Source organism: Dermochelys coriacea, chromosome 27 (assembly GCF_009764565.3).
Source record: "Dermochelys coriacea isolate rDerCor1 chromosome 27, rDerCor1.pri.v4, whole genome shotgun sequence".
NCBI classification, from domain to species: Eukaryota; Metazoa; Chordata; order Testudines; family Dermochelyidae; genus Dermochelys; species Dermochelys coriacea.
Genome location: NC_050094.1, coordinates 8,503,895 through 8,523,853, shown reverse-complemented (window position 1 = coordinate 8,523,853; position 19,959 = coordinate 8,503,895). Strand labels below are relative to the sequence as shown.

General features: G+C 53.2%; 1 protein-coding gene across 4 annotated transcripts; it reads left to right on the top strand.

The window, feature by feature from the left end:
* The first annotated feature begins 2,341 nt into the window (after positions 1-2,341).
* On the top strand, positions 2,342-15,128 carry G6PC3 (glucose-6-phosphatase catalytic subunit 3). Of its 4 annotated transcripts, XM_038385804.1 has the most exons (8): positions 2,437-2,511; positions 3,144-3,371; positions 4,058-4,146; positions 4,889-4,995; positions 7,499-7,589; positions 9,885-10,003; positions 10,835-10,976; positions 12,018-15,128. In XM_038385804.1, the coding sequence occupies exons 2-8, from the start codon at positions 3,369-3,371 to the stop codon at positions 12,376-12,378; spliced, it is 912 nt and encodes a 303-aa protein (XP_038241732.1). In that variant the 5' UTR covers positions 2,437-2,511; positions 3,144-3,368; the 3' UTR covers positions 12,379-15,128. The 4 variants fall into 4 exon arrangements, with proteins under 4 accessions (XP_038241729.1, XP_038241732.1, XP_038241731.1 ...); XM_038385801.2 differs by lacking the exon at positions 4,058-4,146 and having other exon boundaries at positions 2,342-2,511; XM_038385803.2 differs by lacking the exon at positions 2,437-2,511 and having other exon boundaries at positions 2,710-3,371.
* Positions 15,129-19,959: the final 4,831 nt, after the last annotated feature.

Genomic DNA, 19,959 nt, shown 5'->3' with positions numbered 1-19,959 from the left:
TATTCACACACACACAGCCCTCCTTACAGAAATGCATATATTATATATATATATATATATATACACACACACACAACCTTACAGAAATGCATATATACATATATATTTATACACACACACACACCCTTACAGAAATGCTGCATTAAATAAATCCTAAAGTGGGTCCGTGCAAATTAACAATGATAAAAAATAAATCTTGCATTTATTCACCACCTTTTCTGCAGTGCTCCAAAATGAGTCAAGCACTTTACCAACACATCAGCAGTCAGTTCCCCAGCCCAGAACGGTGTACAGCCTAAACAGAGATCCCATTCAGACATCCTGCAATGTGGGATGCATGTGATACAAATAAGGCCCCAATCCCTGCAAGGAGATTGGATCCCAACACTTGCACAGATCTCACTTTAGGATCCAGGCTAAAGTTTGCTGTGTGGCATGTGTGCAAACAAACAAACAAGCCGACAATAAAAATACCTCTCTGATCCTTAAAAAGATGCTATGATGCAGAATAAATAGATCAACTCCCACACAGTTTCCTTATCCCTGATGAAGTGAGCTGTAGTTTACGAAAGCTTATGCTCTAATAAATTTGTTAGTCTCTAAGGTGCCACAAGTACTCCTTTTCTTTTTGCGAATACAGACTAACACGGCTGCTACTCTGAAACTTATCCCTGGTGAAGCACTTTCTACATCATCATTCCAAAATAGCCGAGTCTGCAGCAATCTAGGAGAAGCAAATTGCATCATGACAGGACGGAATCCCACCCCAAAGTCAATTGTTTTCTAGATTCTTGTGAAAGTCCCTTGAGGAAGCACCAGGCATCTTCCTTACTTTTCTGTAAAGGGTCATGAAAGTGTTTTATTTATTCTCCCTTTGTATGCAGTGGTTTAGCAAAAAGAGGATTAGTTTGTTACCACTGATGAAATTAAAGATGACCTACAAAGATTTTTTGTTTTATATCGGGTGTGTGCTCATTTTTTCTTCTTAATCATGGAGAAAGGCAGCCTGAAAGGAACTCCTCCTCTACCGGAAAGGATGGAAGGTTTATTCCCCTACCCCCCTTCCCCGTTTAGAGATATCAAATCTTGTCTAGTTCTCCAGTCATCCGCAGCATTTTCCAGGATAGGAAATACTAACATTTTGAACATAAAGAAGCAGCTGGAAAGACTTTTTTTGTAAAAAGAGGGGGAACCCTCCCAAAACCTTCTTAAACATCCCAGTCCAGAGCAGCAAACAATGGCATAAACCTACTTCCCTCCCACCCTTTGCAAGTCACCTTTAAGAGTAAACTTCCCGGTGGGGTTACTATGCACTATAGCAGTACATAAATAATAGCATAGACATGCACTTCATGCAAGGTTTCGTGAGCTGTAGTTCACGAAAGCTTACGCTCAAATAAATTTGTTAGTCTCTAAGGTGCCACAAGTCCTCCTTTTCTTTTTAAGGTTTCTAGTATCTCCCACTGGTTTTATGTGACTATTAACACACTGGTTACCTCCCCTTCCCAAAAAATCTTGTTTAGATTTAATCTACTGCTTTACTGGGTTCGAACCAGGGGTCAGCAACGTGCCCATGATAAAAATTTTAAGGTCCGTGGTAATTTTTCAAGAAACACTGAATGACTCTGAATGACATAACCCCCGTCCATCCGTCACTAAGTATGGTAATTTTGTCAAGTGTCCGTTGCGCAACAGGGTGGTGCCGACCCCTGGTTTGAACAAGATGGAACCGAAAGCACGGTAGACTCAGGCATGGGAGTAACAGCAGGCTATATGGGACTGAGGGCCCAGATTAGAGAATGAGATTATAAATGCAGGCAGGGTGACCAGATGTCCCAATTCTATAGGGACTCTCCCGATATTTGGGTCTTTGTCTTATAGAGGTACCTATTACCCCCCCCCACACCCTGTCCCAATTTTTCACACTTGCTAGCTGGTCACTCTAAATGCAGGGGGTGCATGGTGTGGGTTTGGAGGTACAGGGGAGGAGGGAGGCTAGGAGTGGGGCGTGGGAGGGATATAGGGGTAGGGTTGGGATGTAGGGAGGGAAACAGGGTGAGATTTGGGATACAGGTAGGAGTGGGGCATAAGGAGAAAGAGGTCAGTGGGGTCTGCGCCAGTTTAGGGGATGCATCTGGAAGGAGGGGGGGCTACAGGGTGGGATGAGTGCCGGGAGGGGGCTACAGGTGGAACTGGGGGGGCAGGCGTTGGATTTGGGTCCAGGAGCTGATCGAGGGGGCGTGGGACGGGACATCGGGGGCACAGGAGGAGAGGACGAGGCGGAGGGGAAGGGGGGGGAGAGACGCAGGCGCGCCCAGCCGGTCTGGAGCGCGCCCGGCCACACAGGCGGGCCCCGGCGGGGGCAGAGAGCGCGCGTGGCGCACCGCTGTGTCCCCGCCTCCTCCCCGTAGAACCCCGGCGGCCGCTGAGGCCCCTGGGAAAGGTAGGCGCGGGGCGCGGGCGCGCAGCGCGAGCGGGAGGAAGGGAGCGTCATCCCCCGGGAGCTGCCGGGTAACGGGGCGGCGCGCGGGCCGAGGGAAGGGGGCGGGGGCGGCGCGCGGGCCGAGGGAAGGGGGCGGGGGCGGCGCGCGGGCCCGGGGAAAGGGGCGGGGGCGGCGCGCGGGCCGAGGGAAGGGGGCGGGGGCGGCGCGCGGGCCCGGGGAAAGGGGCGGGGGCGGCGCGAGGGGCGGGGGCTCGGGCGAAGCCGAGCGGGAAGGGAGGTCGGGTGGCCTGGTGGTTAGGGCACGAATCTGGGGGGGCTCGGGAGAGCCGGGTTCGAGTCCTGTGTCAGCCTCACGCGGCTCGTTGGGGTGGGACAGGCCCCGTGAGCCCCTTGGAAAAGGAAATTCTTTAAAGGGGAAGGTTTGGAGGAGGGAGAGGTGGGGGGCCGGGCTTCCCTGTCTCGGGTGCCCCCCCCCGCCTTAAAGGAGAAGTCTGGGCAGGCGTCCCCGTCTCTCGGGGGCACCTGTTTTTTCATCAGCACGGCCCCTTGTTCTGCCTCAGCCCAGGCACGCACCCCCTCCCCCGTGTCACACAAACTGGGGTGTCGGGGGGGTTTAAAGTTGCGCCCCATGCCGTAGCAGGTGCAACGTGCGTCCGGTCGCGGGTCCAGGCCATGCTAACGCTCTGCCCTGTCCTTTCAGCCTCGCCGCCATGGACGCCTTGTACCGCAGCGGAGTTCTGTTTGCCGAGGGGCTGCAGACCGGGCCGCCCTGGCTGGAGAGGTTCTGGCTTTGGGTGACCTGCCTGGCCGATCCCAAATGCATCTTCACCGTCTTTTTCCCCCTGGCGTATTTTCTGGACCGGAAGGTCGGGGTGGCAGTGCTGTGGGTTGGTTTAATCTCCGAGTGGCTCAATATAGTGGCTAAATGGTGAGAAAAGATCTCTTCCCAGACATTCGGATAGACACATACACAGCTCAGGGGCAGAATCCCCTGCACGGCCCCAGGTAGCAGACTTACTGGACCAAGAGACCCCTGTGCTCAGGCTGTTATTACTAATGAAACCCATCTTCCCAGTGATCGGTTTTTATATTGTTCTAGGAAAACTGAGCCAGGCACATGCTGTCTTCCCGCTATCGCCACTTTTACGGGAAGCATGAATCACTACTCCGGCAATAAGGAAGCAGAGTGAGACCAAGCCACTCCCTGCCAATTCATGTGCTTCCCCTTAAAAAATAAAATCTGCTCACTGCATGGTTTCATCTTCTGAAGCATCCAGAATTGCCCACCGTCCAAGGGGGAAACTGGATGGATCCATCAGTCTGATCCACTGTAGCAGTTCCTACACTGCTATGTTCTATTGCCACTTAAAAGTACCCACTCCCGTTAGCCCAACTGTGGGAGAGTGAGTCAGAGGCTGTTTCTGCCTCACGACAGATGCATCAGCTAAATCCTAGCTATGGGATCTTTATTACTAACAATAATGGCAGAGGCAGAAAGATCCCAGCGTGACTCCAGATTCCAGGTGGAAAGTGCAGCAACAGCAGCTAGAAAAGTCATCATGATTACAGGGCCCTGCTCCTTCCATCTCACCCGACTTTAATGCTCCTGGACAGGTGGCTGGGCTCGTCAAGGAGCAAAGAGTGTGGGGATCAAAGAGGCTCAGGACTTCAGTGGCACCCATCGCTGCCAAGAGCCATGGAAGGTCTGAAGCAGTGTATGCTCCTCCCCGCTTTATATATGCTCTTAGAACTGACTCAGAGCCCATAGGAATCAATGGGAGGCTGTCCATTGACTCTGCTGAGCTTTGAATCAGGCCCTATCCTATTCCCATCAAAATAAGATGCTCCATTGACTTCAATGGACTATGGGTCAGGCCCACACAGCCCATAAATATCACCTTGCTCACCTCTACTTCCTTACTTTCCTCTTTTCTACTCTCTCTCTCTTTCTGCCTCTTCCTCTGCTCCTCTCCATTCTCTTCCTACTCCTCTTCTTTTATAACCTTCGGGCATTCTCTTAATAACCCAGGAAATAGCAATTGCAAGCATGCCTAGCCAGATCCTGAGCTCAGTTACACTGGTGCAGACCCAGCATTGCTCTGCTGCCATCAGTGGAGTTATTCGGGTGTCAGTCGGAACAGACTGGCTCATATGCCGGGCAGTGTGCTGCTGGGAGATCCCTGGGCAGTGGTCACAGGCCTGCTGACTGGGCAGACTTATCAAAACCAGAATCAGCTGACCTGCTTCCCCAGCCATCTAGGGGGAAAAGGACCTGGCCAGCACTGAGGTCACATATCAGCCTTGTTGTACCCTAAGTTATGGATCAGGCTTTGCCCTCAACTGTGTCCCATGGGGCTATTGGCTCCAGAGAGGATGTGGCTTCTGGGAGACTTGGGCATTTTGTTTTTTAGCCTTCACAGCTCTGTCTCCTCTTTCTGCCCCTAGGTTCTTGTTTGGTGAACGGCCATTCTGGTGGGTCTATGAATCTGGGCTCTCCAACAAGGAAAAGGTCCTGCTTCGCCAGTTCCCTGTCTCCTGTGAAACAGGGCCAGGTTGGTTATTAAGATGGCTAAAGTTTCAGCTTGTATGTCTCCGGAAAGTTCCACCGCTCTTAACAGCGGTGTCCTATATTCCCATAGCCCCTTCCTCACAAAGGGTTGCAAAGTGCTTTTCAGCATGTGCACATACACTGGAATCACATTACCAACCACTGACGTGCAGTCCCCTCTGAGGGGGGGACGTGGTGGCTGATTAACAGTACATAGCTTTGTTACATAAGAGTTCAGGATGGGAAGTGAAGCATGTGGTACTGAATTGAAACTGCAGAAGGAATTTAGGGAAGCAGAAGGCAACACTCAGCATTGGAATTTGGCCAGGACAGCTGATTGACGCCCCTGTACCGTCTCTGGAAGCCGAGTCCCCTCATTACAGAAGGCCTGCCCACTTAACCTCCCGCTGCATCAGTTTCCCCATCTGTAAAATGGCCATGAGGATTCCTACTCTCCTTTTGTAAAGTGCCTTGAGATCCACAGATGAAGAGGTTTCAGAGTAACAGCCGTGTTAGTCTGTATCCGCAAAAAGAACAGGAATACTTGCGGCACCTTAGAGACTAACAAATTTATTTGAGCATAAGTTTTCGTGGGCTACAGCCCACTTCATCGGCTGCATGCAGTGGAAAATACAGTAGGACGATTTTATATACACAGAGATCATGAAACAATGGGTGTTACCATGCACACTATAACAAGAGTGATCAGTTACCTGCTGGTAATAGCTCACCTTAACTGATCGCACTCATTATAGTGTGCATGGTAACACCCATTGTTTCCATGGTCTCTGTGTATATAAAATCATCCTACTGTATTTTCCACTGCATGCAGCCAATGAAGTGGGCTGTAGCCCACGAAAGCTTATGCTCAAATACATTAGTTAGTCTCTAAGGTGCCGCAAGTACTCCTGTTCTTTTTACAGATGAAGAGGGCAATCAATGAGGTCAGTGTTGTTGATGGTTGTGTAATAGGCCATCCTAAAAGGATGGCCAGAGGGGATTTCTAAGGGGACACAAACAAGCTCCTTCCTAGTCTCTCGGGTGGCTAGTTACACAAAGGCAGCCTCAGATCCACCTTGATTTCTGAGGACTAAGCGTCAGTGGGCTCTCGGGGCCTGATCCGACTCCCACTGTCATTAGTGGGCTCATGCCATCCATGAGGAGGACATTGCCGGGCCCTGGGCATCTATAGAATGTGGCCGGCTGCAGGCCCCATCTGCATTGGTGGACTGACAGTGCTCGGTGTGTTGTTCTTCAGCCCGCTTTGTCCAGGCCTTGGAGACGGGACAGTGCAGACAGTGCCCCAGCCTTAAGTAACCAGTCAGCTGAGGTCATGGCATGGGAGAGACAGAGCTCAGCTGTAAGGCCATTAATCAGTCTGTGATTCTCAGCAGAACACATTAGTGAACGGTGGGAAGTGAAATCTGTGCCATCAACACTGGCAAGTAATAAATATCACTGCCTGCTTGTAGGCCAGGAAATCCCTGGGAAGGTCTGCTGTCTGACAGCAGGCAGTGGGATGAAGGGGAATCTTGCTTGGTTTTTCCAGCCTGACTTCCCCCTTGCCCTGAAAGTGCAGCCTCCAGCTCCTTTTCCTGGGATCACCATTCCCTCCCCTCTGCCCCGTGAAGCCCCAATCTCCTGCTCCGGTGGCTGGGTGTCAGCCCACGAGCGGCAGATGGCTCTAAGGAAGGTTCTGTTTCCGTGCATCTGGGGTGTGGATACTCATGCAATGAGAACCTTGAGTGCCAGCAACCAGAAGAGCGGGAGACCGGAGACCATTCTTGACTACGCCTCTCCCATGACATTATAGTGAGGGGGCGCAGGGTAATGCATCAGCCACAGAACCCAGAAGTCCGCCCAGATCTAAGTCATAGAAACAATGCAACTTGAATGCAGCAGTTTATAGTACCGTAATTTCCTTGATACTACCACCCTTCTCTGGGCTCAGTTCCCCTCTCATACCAGGGTAACGCTAGCCACTTCCCTGAAGCTACTCCCTGTTTACACTGGTGTTAAGTGAGCAGGGAATAAGACTGTGAGGGCCAGCTCCTCTGTTGGGGAGCTACTCCAGTTTTCACCAGCTGAGGATCTGGCCAGGAGTTCCTAGCAGTGGTGGTTTCAGCACAGGCTGATGGATTTTACTGGGGGCCAGACTGGCTGTGTGACTTTTGGTTACAAACAGTCTTGCCAAATGGGTCAGTACCTCTTTGTTCCCCAAGCAGACAACTAACACTCAGCTCTTTCCTGGCACATTTCATCAGTAGATCTCACAGCACCTTACAAAGGTGTCATTATCTCTTGTTTCATAGATGGGGAAACTGAGTTGCACCCTTCCCCCCCCCCACCCCCCCATGGTCCCCCTGCCAAGCTGGAAATAGAATCCAGGTCTCCTGATTCTTAGTCCAGTGCCCTACCCCCTAGGCCATGCTACCTCCAAATCCTAACTATCCTCTCACAGACACAGGCAGGAAAAATATTTAACCTCTCGTGTTCCCTTTACGCAGGTAGCCCCTCCGGCCATTGCATGATCACAGGGGCAGCCTTGTGGCCCATCGTCACTGCTCTCACGGCATTGGCATCCCAACACTCCACTAGGTAGGTACTGCAGGGGCCTTGGGATGGGCAGTTCCCCGACACCCCATTGTTGGCAGGGTGGGCATTTGTCTGGAGGCTGTTATAACACAGCTGAACCCTGCTGTACAGATCTAGCCTGCGGCATGTCCTATTCCAATGAGTACAACTATTACCCTATTGGTTATATTTATAGTTAGTGCTACAGTAGTGCCCTGAGCCCCCCCAATCAGGATCAGTCCCCTAGGACCTGAGTCTTCATTGTCCCCAGTGTTGTGTCATCATACGTGCAAAGCAGGTGGAAAGCTATAGCCATTCATATCTGGTAGTATTTCATCCCCAGCTCGTGCTGTCCAGGCCAGCAAAGAATCTGTCCCCCGGGTATCTAAAAATGCAATTGCTGGGGTGAGAGATGCAATGCGTTGGAAGCACAGAATGTTCAAAGACGATTATATTGAGAAGTGACAGATGCTATGGCCATATGGACTATTCCGAGACTGTCGTGTATCTTCGTGGGCCGCCTAGCAATTGTTTTCCTGGCCTAACGGGAGAGCGATCGTGCTGTATTCCATGCTGCCAAAATATTGCATCTGTCACAGCTAGTCGTAGTCAAACCCAACATGTCTGAAAGGTATTAAACCCTGTCTCCACTAGGTGCTAGGAGAGGCTTAATACCGTGTTAACTAATAGTATTATTAAACTAAGCCCCGATTCAGCAGGCGGTCCCTATTCAGCAAAACATTTATACATGTGCCTAGCTGTTCGGCGAGCACTTATATCTACTTGAATGTGCATCTACAGATAAGCATGTGCATAAGAGCTTTGCAGAGCAGGGAGGGACTTAACCAAGAGCTTAAGGCCCAGATTTGGAAGGTATTTTGGTGATGCTGCGCTTAGTGTTGTGATGCCCAACAGATTTAGGAGCCTTAAGCCTCATTTTCAAAAGGGATGTGGGCACTTAGTCCAGACTTAAGGCTGCTAAATCAGTTGGGCACTGCAACGCTGAGTGCAGCAATGCCTAAATACCTGTAAATATCTGGGCCTTAAGCTCTTGGTTTACAGGTATTTAGGCATTGCTGCACTCAGCGTTGCAGTGCCCAACTGATTTAGGAGCCTTAAGTCTGGACTAAGTGCCCACATCCCTTTTGAAAATGAGGCTTAAGGCTCCTAAATCTGTTGGGCATCACAACACTGAGCGCAGCATCACCAAAATACCTTCCAAATCTGGGCATTCATATTTTGCTGGGTTGGGGCCCAAGACAGGTGTGGCAAATTGCCGGTAGGATTTATGATGGGTCCCACGCTTCCCCTTCTTGGAGGGGGGTTCAGGGTGCAGTTTCCTGCCCCTGAACTAGTGTATCTACTGTCCCGCTAGTAACCCAGAGAAGGGTAGTGGAGAGGGAGGGACCCAGGCCCGCCCTCTACTCCAGGTTCCAGCCCAGGGGCCCTAGGGATAGTGGTAAACCACTAGAACTAGTGCTTCCTTCCCCTGGGCTACTTCCCTCTCCTGCTCTTCAGCTTGGGGGGCTTCCTGCCCTCTCTCTCTGCACAAGCTGGGTGTCTCTTTACCTAGGGTCTTGGTCTTCTAGCCAGCCACAGCACTTCTCCAAACTCTCCTCTGCTTCAGCTCCTCCAAACTGCACTCTGCTCCAACTCCTTCCCCTGGCTGATTGGAGGGGGGGTTAATCAGGTGACCAGCTTCAGGTGCTTTTAATTAATCTATAGAAACCTTTCTTCCCTCTACAGGGAATAAGGCTTTTCCTAATCCTGGGACTTGCATCTCTCCTAGATCACTCTCCTGCTGCCTTCTGGCCATGCTGTATCACACAGGGTTTTAGTGAGTGACTGGGAAGACCCTGGCAAAAATGGGCAGGGTCCCATCAAAATGGGACAATTTCCAGGAAATGTAGCGCTTGGCCTTTGGCCACGTGCCCCTGTGAACATCTATTGCAAAAAAGGAAACAACCCTCTGAAAAATTGGGAGCAATTCCCACAAACCCAAGAAAAATCTCTGCAAAAAATTCACTGTTTTGTTGCAGTTTCCTGCTCCCTTTCGACTATCTTTTTTTGCCTCGCGTATAAATGTTTTTGCCCCTCTTCTTTGGCCCAATTCTCCAGCACCCCGTACCTCACACGTTTGCTCCCGCCAGCACAGAGCATTCAGAATGGCTGTCACAGTGCAAGTGACTGCTCACGGTGCAGGGCAAAGGGGATCAGACTTGCTGGTGACGAGGACCAAACCGTGCAGTGCTCAAGTACCCTGGAGGTACATACCTGGACTTACCCCCTTCATGGTCTACTTTTCCCCCCCTCCAACAGCTGGCTGGTGAAGCTAACCCCCTTCGTGGTCTACTTTTTCCTCCTGCTGGCTGTGGGACTCTCACGCATCTTCATCCTGGCACACTTCCCCCACCAGGTGTTGGGCGGCATTGTGGCTGGTTAGTAGATCCGGGGGAGGCTGGGAGGGCGGTGGGCCTGGCACACTTGGGGCCTGGCAGGCAGAGGGAGGAGGCTGTCTGGCTGTCACCTAGAGGAGAGGAGGTGGTGACTGCGTTCAGACATTGGCCCCGTCTGGGCTGGGGGCTGTACTAGCTGAGCTGTTTGGCAGGCCCTCGTGGCTGGCACCAGCACGGTCTGGCCTAGGTCCCAGCACAGCTTCTCTACTCGGTTTCCATGTGATCTGGCCCTGGTTACGCTGGTCTGGCCAAGTTAGCCTGCAGCTTTGCCACAAGCCTGCTCTAAGCCCCAGTGAGGAGGGTGCCACCTGGGTCCCGTGGGAGAGGAGGCAGCACAGGTGAGAGACTTGTCCTCAAGAGGCAGGTGCTGTCCCTGAAGGGGTCTGGCTAGCGCCTCTCCCGCTGGGGCACATCCATCTGCCCTGCTGCCATCAGGCTCAGGTAGGTCAGTGCAATCAACCGCTTGGGGCTGGTGGGCCCAAAGAGTCCGCTAACCCATCCCTCTCCAAGCCCACCCTCTGTGGCCAGCACAGCCCCTGCAGGCTTGGCGGATGGCAGGCAGTGGGTTACATTTACCCCTCCCTGCGTGAGCCGTCACCTTGAGCCCCAGCTGACCCAAGCAGCGGGAATCCAGCGACCATCAGGTCCACAGGACCTGCTCAGCTGGTGGTGTCTGAACCCTCTTTCCCCTCATTGGCAGGGACCTGTGGCCAGCACCCTCCTCCCTCACTGCTGGGCAGCATCAGACTCTGCTCAAGCTACAGCCCCTTCCTCACTGCCGGCCCCTCTGCCCTGCATCTCTTTGCTGCCTAGGAGCCACCCTGGGCTGGATGCTGGAGGCCCGCATCCCCACAGAGAGAAAGCTGAGTTTCTACCTTGCCACTTCGCTGGCCCTGCTGCTGAGTGCCATTGGGCTGTACTGGAGCATGGTCGCTCTTGGCGTGGACATCAACTGGTGAGCTTCTCACAGGAAGAGGGTCCCTTTGCACAGCTTCCCGATTGGAGAGACCCAGGCCCAGTGTGGCCTGACTGGCTGCAGGACCCTGGCAGACAAACCCAACAGGTTCTTGCTCCTCAGGTTACTGGCAACTTACCTTCCCATGGCATCTTCCTTCCCCTGGGGCTTTATGCACAGGAATCCCCACCCTTCCTCCAGGGTGGGACAGTCACTCCAGCTGAGGGAGGCAGAATTGCCCAAGAGAGAACATGCCCAGGGACCAGGATAACACCCACACTCTTGGAAAGTGCCTTGGGGAGTGGCAACAAGGAGGCCCTGCCTGAGCCACACCACCGGTGCATCTGCCTCAGCATCCCCTTGGTTCAGGTCTAAGAAGAGCACAGGCTCATTCCTGGCCCAGTTCAAGGAGCTTCCTCTGGGCATAATTTATTCAGAACACAGACTAACAGCTCAGCCCATTTTAGCAATCCAGCTCTGGCTCTTCAGGGTAGGAGGGTCATTCAGCTAGCCACTCTGCTGGTCTCATAGCCCTCAGCCCCCTTGGCACTGGCTCTGCAACTCAGGAAGTTCAGCTGGTGGCCCCTCACCTGGTCCAAGAAATTTCTCCCTAATCCCAGGAAGGGCCTGCAGAGCTTTCCACTCTCTACAGCTTCTCTGACTCTCCAGGACTCCACCCTCTAGGGCCCAAGTACCCCCTTTTAAGCCCATGTGGGAGGCAGCTAATCAATCATAGGTCCTCAGGGCCCTGCACCCTCTTAAAGGGCTAGTTACCCTCTGACAGGACCTTTTATGACCCCAGAGGGGGAAGGGGCTGGGGCTGGAAGAAAGCCCCTCTCTAGCACTGCCCTAAGGCCCAGGTTCAATGTGGACTCCAGCGGTCCTACTGAATCACTCAAAGGAGGGCTGGCCAGTTCCTCAGGGCTGAGCAGGCCTGACAAGCTCAGAGCTGGGGCGGCAGGGCCGCTCGCCATGCCAATTACCGCCGGGGCCCTTCGCGAAGAGCTTTCAGGCGCTGACATTTCTCCACCGCTCGTCTAGGTCAATTCACCTGGCCACTAAGTGGTGCTTGAACCCGGAGTGGATCCGCGTAGACACGAGGCCCTTCGCGTCGCTGTGCCGGGACACAGCCTCAGCCTTGGGCCTGGGGCTGGCCACCCACTCCTCCCTCTACACCCAGCTGAGGCATGAGAGACCCGGCTGGAAGCAGCGAGCCGCGGGCGCCGGCCTGGCCCTCGCCGCCCTTCAGGGCCTGAACAATGCAGCGCAGCCGGAGAATATCAGCCTGTGGTACGGCCTGAACTTTCTGAAATACGCCAGCTTCCCGTGGGTGGTGGTGGCGCTTGTTCCGTGGCTGGTCCGGTCGCTCCCTCTCACGCAGACCCGCCCATACTCCGAGTAGCAAGTCCAGTGCATCAGTGACCCAGACAGACGGCGGGTCACTCACCCGAGGGGGTGTGGCTGGAACTACCCACAGACATGTAAACTAAATCTCCTGGCAAGTAGCAGCATGCAGCCTCCACCGTCATTAGATGCAAAACAGAGCCCAAATTCTGTTCTCCCGTCTGCTCGTCCAGCCCCGTGTGTCAATGCGGCTATGCATGCGGCTCTGGGCTAGAGGAGGATTGCATTGGCGAAAACGCCTTGCTGGAAAGCACAGTTACTTAGCCCTGCTTTGGCTAATGCAGGTTCTCCTCTGGCTTAGATGGGGCCTCGTGAGAAGGATCCAAATAAACCAGCAGCTTGAATCTGGCCCCTTGAGCATTAGGATCAAGGAGGTTTATCTGTGCTGGGAGCAAGGGCTCTTGGGTAAGACCCTAACACAAGGCAGTGTGTCGCAAGGTAGGCTGTTTGGAGGACCAGCTGGCCCCCTGTGGCTCCAACATTGGTAGCTTCCTGTCTGGACTGCAGAGAATCTGTTCTGGCTGGTAATGAAGACCTCGTCCTGGCATCACACCATCCCAATGCTTGGGACAGTTGTGTGTGAATGCAACGGGTGCATCTGCACTAGAAAATGTGGTACTCTATTCTCCAGCTGCACTGCGACTACCATAGGCTCATAGAAATGTGGGTCTGGAAGGGACCTCAAGGGATCATCTAGTCCAGTGTTTCTCAGCCTTTTTGATACCAGGGACCATCTTGCTGCCTTCCTAAAGGCAAGGAGCTCTCACAGACTGGCACCAGTCCATGGACCAGGCATTGAGAAACACTGATCTAGTCCAGTCCCCCATGCTCAGAGAGGATCAAGTATGTCTAGACCATCTCTGACAGGCATTTGTCCAACCTGTTCTTAAAAACCTCCAATGACGGGATTCCACAACCTCCCTTGGAAGCCTGTTCCAGAGCTTCACTACCCTGAGAGTTAGAAAGCTTTCCCTAATATTTAACCTTAATCTCCCTGGCTGCAGATCAAGCCATCACTTCTTGTCCTACCTTTAGTGGACATGGAGAACAGTGGATCCCCATCCTCTTTGTAACAGCCCTTTACATATTTGATGACTGTTATCAGGTCTCGCCTCAGACTTCTTTTCGCAAGACTAAACTTTCCCAGGTTTTTTTTTTAACCTTTCCTCACAGGTCAGATTTTCTAAACCTTTGAGCATTTTTGTTGCTCTCCTCTGGATTCTGTCTTGTTTGACCACATCTTTCGTAAAGTGTGGCACCCAAAATGGGACACAGCACTCCAGCTGAGACCTCAGCAGTCCTGAGAAGAGCAGGACAGTTACCTCCGTGTCTTACATACGACACTCCTGTTACTACAGCCCAGAATGATATTAGCCTTTTTCACAACTGCATCACCTGGTTGCTTCATATTCAATGTGTGATTCACTATTGATTCCAGCTCCTTTTCAGCAGTACAACCACCTAGCCAACTACTCCCCATTTTGTAATTGTGCATTTGCTTTTTTCCGTCCTAAGTGAAGTACTTTGCACTTGTCTTTGTTGAGTTTCAGCTTGTTGATTTCAGATTAAAGTCACTGATTTAACAAGGTCCTTTTGAATTCTAAGCCTGTCCTCCAAAGGGCTTGGCCCTCGCTCCCAGCTTAGTGTCAGCTGCAACTTTTATAAGCGTATGCTGCACTCCACTATCAGAGTCATTGGTACTGGCCTCAGGACAGACGCCTGCAGGACCCCACTATACATCTTCCCAGTTTGACAGCAAGCCATTGATAACTACTCTTTGACTACAGGCTTGTAACCAGTTTTGCACCCACCGTATAGTAATTTCATCTACCCCATATCTTCCTAGTTTGCTTACGAGACTGTCATGCATGACTGTGTCAAAAGCCTTCCTAAAATCAGTATATCATGTCTAATGCACCCTCGCTGTTCGCTAGGCCAGTACCCGTCGAAGAAGGAAAGGAGGTTGGTTTGGCATGATTTGTTCTTGACAAATCCATGCTGGCTAGTCCTCATCCTCTAGCTGCTTCCAATTTGTTTAGTACATTGCATCTTTCCAGCTATGGTCTCTAGACTAACCTCTAGCGCATCGCTAGAGCGTTTCAGCAGCAGATCTCAGAGCGCTTTATGAAAGGCCAAGTTATCATCCCCATTTTTCGAGCTAGGGAAACTGAGGCCCAGAGCCGTGAAGTGACTTGCCCAAGGTTACCCAGTAGACTAGTGACTAGCTGGGAATGGAACCCAGGGCTCCTGACTCTCCAGTCACTCTCTAGCCACTAAGCCACATTGCCAGGAAACTAGCAAGGTTGTTAAGTGCTGGGGCAGACTAGCTGGAAACCTGGGATCAGTTGTGCTGGTGGAAACCAGGCCAAGGTGTTGGACAAGGTCACTGTGAACCAAGCAGCGTCTCATCATTTAGCCTTGACAGGGCCAAAGGCCTTGAGTGACGAGGCCACAGGCCAACCTCCCTCCGGTGGTAGTGGCACTTCCAGGCTGTAGCTAAAATGCTTCTGTTCGCGTATATTGTCTGTGTCATTGCAAATCCTCTGTGACTTGAAACATTGGCGGGAGAGGGGGATGATTGTGTGTGGGGAGGGGGATGTGATTCAGCCATGTGTTTGGCCAGTGCCTGGCACAGTGGGGGCCTGGTCCATGACTGGGGTGCCCAGGTGCTACAGGGTAACAGCCAAGTGCTGGCTGCGCATATTTATTCCTGGTGTTGAGAACCAAATAAAGGATTCTGGAACTGCCTGTGTGACCCCTGGCACCTCATTCAAAGTGAGCCGCTCTTCATCCACCCCACCCCTGGGCGGGGATGGGGATTTGAAGGGGCGTGATGTGTCCCCCCCCATGTGGAGGAACTGGCCATGATGCGGAGCAAAGGCTCCCCACCAGCACAGACAGTGCGCGTGGAATTCCCCAACGAGTGCAAAAGGGGCTGGTTTTCTGCTAGCAACACAGCCCATTTTGTGAGAGGGGCAGGTCTGGGTTTGCCTGCCCTGTGTTGTTCTCCACAAAACCCTTCTAAAGATCCAGCCACAGGGTTTAACTCAGCTGCTGAACTGGTCCATTGACCCCTCCCCACCCTCCCGGACCATCACGCAGTTCAGGCTGCAGCCCCCTGCCAGAGGGGTGGCCCCTCCCATCGAGCGCTGGAAACACTTTACTTCCCACAACAGGGAACTGAGAGAGTCATTTACACCAGCTTTTAGAGGGAGAGTCCGGCCGCCCTTAAAACCTTTCCAGGGCGAGTCATTTGTGGGTGTACTTCGAAGGCTTCCATCCCTGTAGTGCCTCTACTTATTAACACAAGCACCAACCCCTGTGGGAGCTAGGGCATTATCAGGTGGGAAACTGAGGCCCAGTGAGTTGAAGCGACGTGCCCCAGTCCACACAGCAGAGCTGGGATGGGCACCCAGGTGGCTAGAGTGCCTTCCAGTGTCCTACCAACTAGACCAGCCTTCCGATCTGGTAAGTTGCCCCACAGCCCCTTTCTGACAGCGGAAAGGGCTGTCAAATCCCCTTGATGCTGCGAGAAACCTCTGAAAATCAGGCCAGTAATCAAAATCCAATGGCGGCCCCCAACTCCGCTGAGGGAGTCTTAATGGAGGTGAAACTCAGGGCTGGTGCGGCCCTGTTTGGGCCCTGGCAGGCTAGGTGGAAAGGTACAACCCCAAACAAACCCACGCACGCCAGCGCCACCAGCGGGTATTGCCAGAAACAGTTTTATTTACACAAGGACAAACATTGTAACAGGTTACAAAATACTCAACTGAAAACCATAGCGAGAGCGAGACAGAGAGCAGGGCAAAAAACCAGAAAACCAAACCCCAACCCTCAGACAGAAACAGTTCCCACCCCAGGGAGGGGGTGGCATCTTGCAGCGTCCAGGGGACAGGAACAACAAAAACGGCACAGACCACCCCCAACAACGTAATACTGCAGAGACTGTGTGAAACTCAGAAACGAGACCATGGGACACAATCCACCCGTGGACAAACACTTACAGGTGTCCAATGGAGCCATGGCTTGGTTTGGGTTTTTTTTTTTTTTTGCAAATGAATGAAGAACAGCACCCAGGCAGAAACTGACACCCCCATACTGCAACCGAGACAGACTGCAAAAGGGGAGAGGGCGGCTCACTGCCCTCCCCCTTCCCAAAAGAAACATTACCATGATGTGGAACAATGCAACCAAGGGGAAAATGCTTTTCTTCTCTCGGTTGCTTTAAGACTGGAGGGCTTTATGAGCAGAAAGGTGATACATTCCCGCCACCTCCCCGAACTCTAGGATCAGTGTTTGATTCCAACACAGTTGAGAACACAGTTTGGCTTTACTTGGGCAGAGGGGGCTCAACTGTATTCAGGTGCTGAGTCTCCCCCATGCCTGTCTCCCCCGTGACAGTCGTTTGCATGAGTGCACTGAGGGTGTGAAACACACCTGGTCTGATCTGGTAGCGTTTTACACGCAAATGACTGTGCGAGGTGCAGGGTGAGGGCAAAGAGGATCCTCTGGTTACTGGTACATCAGACAGTCGAAGGGTTCTACCAGTACAGCTGCGTCCAGATGACAGTTCGAGACCGGCTGGTCTCCGGGCTGGCTACACCAGGGCTGCGTTGCGGAGTGGAGACGGGTTTCTGCCAGCGTTTTGGAACTGGGTTAGAGTGGTGCCGTAGCGTGGCTTCAGAATGAGCCTGGGGTCCCGTCTACACTCCGAAACGAAACAGGGTTGTAACCAGGGAGAGGGGGTGGTTGTATCTCTAGAGCAGACAGGGCAGATGAAGGGCACTGTGCTACCATCGTGGCAAGATCAGGGCAACATTTAGCCAAGGTGGGTCAGAGGGGAGGTTCCCCACCCAAAGAAGATGCAGGTGCAATTGCTGCTGTTGGCCCGTGGGGTTTCCACTGGGGGGGGGGGGTGGCTTTAAGGACCTAAGAGCTAGTGGATGGCTCCAGGGGGCAGTATGGTTTAGGGAGGGGTAATTAAGAACAAGCTTGATCCTTTCAAGGGGCTCAGCTCCAGCTTTCCAGGCAAAGCCCCAGCAGTTCTAGTGCCACGTTCAGGGCTTGCCATTTGGGAGCCAGCTGTGGTGGCAGAGCTGAGGGTGCCTTGCTTGGTATTGCAAGCAGTTGGGATTCGAGCAGGGAACTCAGGCTCTGCCAGCCCAGCAGGCAAGCCACGGCCAAGCCTTCCCAGGGAAGCGGGACTCACATTTGGACAGGGGTTCTTGGCAGAATGGACCTAGCATGGCTTCTAGACAGGCCTTTAATCAGGTGAGCTAAACCTTGTAATCCACCCTGCCTGCGGATATGCCCCTTGGAAATCTGACAACAACCTCCGTGCTGGTCTGGGATGGGGAGAAGGGGATCTGGGAGCTCAGTGGAGACAGGGCCTCGAAGGGACCACCCATGGCTTTGAATGACCCATCGGGGCCCTTCCTCCAGTGGGTTTGCCTAGCGAGTGGTGGCTGGGGCGAGCAGAGGGCTGAGATCCCTGTTCCAACTCCCTGAGTGCTCAGGCGAGCTATAGTTGACCCTTCTGTGCCTAACTTCTCCCGGCCTCTGGGCTAGAGCCCAGCCGGGATCAACGAGCCCCTAGTCTGGGAAGCCCTGCCGGGGTTTTCACATCTCCTGCCTTGCCAAGAGGAATTGAGCTGCTGAGCATGGGCAAGCTTCACCTGGGCCAGCTCTGCCCTGAAGGGGGCAACCCTGGCAGGGCAAAGGGAAATTCAGTCCTGGACATCTCTGCCAAGACAGAATAGTGGCGCCAGGTGGGAAGGTGGGTTTTGTCACCTGGGCAAAATCCATCCTCTGTATTGGCCCCCCAGGGCCGTGCTCGGAGACCCCACCTCACTACACGGCCGCCTGACTGGGCGACGTCTCCGCTAGGGGTGGGCGGCTCAGAACTGAACGGAGCCTTCCAAAGTTCAGGGCTGACTCGCTTTGTATGTCACGCCTCGGCACTGCTGGCGAAAGGCAGAGGTGAAGATCCGAGCCAGGGCCCAGGGTGACCTGCTCAAAAGGTATTTAGAGAAGAATCTGACATCCAGGCTGCACAGCTGAACCTCCGTCACTGGGACCCAACCAAGTATGTCTGCCCTGCAATGCATCACTGGGACCCGAATGAGTATGTCTACACTGCATTGCAAACGTGGGTCTGTGGGACCCAGGCTTATGGACTCAAGCCCACACTTGTGCATGCACACTGCGTGGTAAACCTGGGTTTACAAGTGCTGGACCCAGGGCTCACAGCCATGCTAACAGGCCCATACTGCACTGGGCAGACCTTCTGACTCGGGTCTGCAGCTTGAACTGCATCCACACTGCAAAATGATAGGGCTTGGACCCGAATCACAGTGGAGCTCAGGCTTACACCTGCCCCGCCCCCCAACTGCCCCAGGTAGGTCCTGACTGATTTGTGTGTGGATGGCAGGGAGGGTTGGCCCCACATGGGAGTCTGAGCCTGAGCCTGGGTTTACTGTGCAGTGTAGACAGACCCATAGTCATTGCCGACCTGAGCTGCATTTGAACCGACAACCAAAGGGAAACGCAGCGTACCCTAGAGTCACTGCTCCACAGACCCTGCCACCACTGCAGGTTTCCTAAAGAAGCTGCCAGGGTGAAGCTGCCCAGCTGCCAATAAACCAGCCCCTCTTGTTTCTACCCCTGCTCATTCTGCCTTTAACAGCTGGGCAAGAGCCCAGACTCAAGGGGCTTTGAATAGATCATCTGACCTTCTCCACACTGCAGTCAAAGCTAATGGCCAGCACCATGCTGGAGAGAAGGGATGGGATGGGGAGCCGTATAAGCAGAGACCCACCTAAGTCTCCCCCCTCCCCCCCGCCACCGTCCTATCCTAGGGAGGATCAATAATCCATCTCTCTTAGTTTCACCTGAGTTAAGTTTGTCAACCCAGCCGCTCTTTCTAGGGCACTGGTTTTCGGAACAAGAGAGCTGGGTTTCTTACCGACGCTTGTCAGGTCTCCTGGGTGTGTCAGGAGTCCAGCCTACAAATGAGGTGAGCTGGCCTGGCACTACCCCTGGCAGGTTTAGTCACGCGTCAAATGACCCCGGCTAAGGAGCTGTTGCGATCGTGCCAATGGAACAGTGCTGGAGAGGCCTCTGCAATGGGCAGAGAACGGCCAGGATCTGGAATGGCAAGGCAGCATGGCCCTGGCACTTCTTGGGACAGAGCTGTCCGAGCACGGAGCTCTTGGGTAACCATCGCTGTTTGGCTAGGACTCGCTTTTCTACCTGTCTGCCGGAAGCTGCTGGGGATCCCAGGGGAACTCCCTTCAGAGCCAGCCAGGAGGAGGCCAAGCTGCATAGATCCTTCTCCCCTCCAAGGGTTAGCGAGTTGCTCTACAGGGAAAGACCCTGTTTATCACCTGGCGGCACTGAGGGGCTGTAGTGATAAGCGCAGAGCTCTAGGGAGCAGACCTGTCTTGCCAAACGGCACCAGCTAGTGTTCACAAGTACATATTGCACTAAGTCCCCCCAGCTCCGCGCAGTTAGCGTTGGGCACAAGAGACAAGTGGCCGCTTGCCTCTCTGTTTCAGGGGCAGGGTGCTGCAGCAGGGCG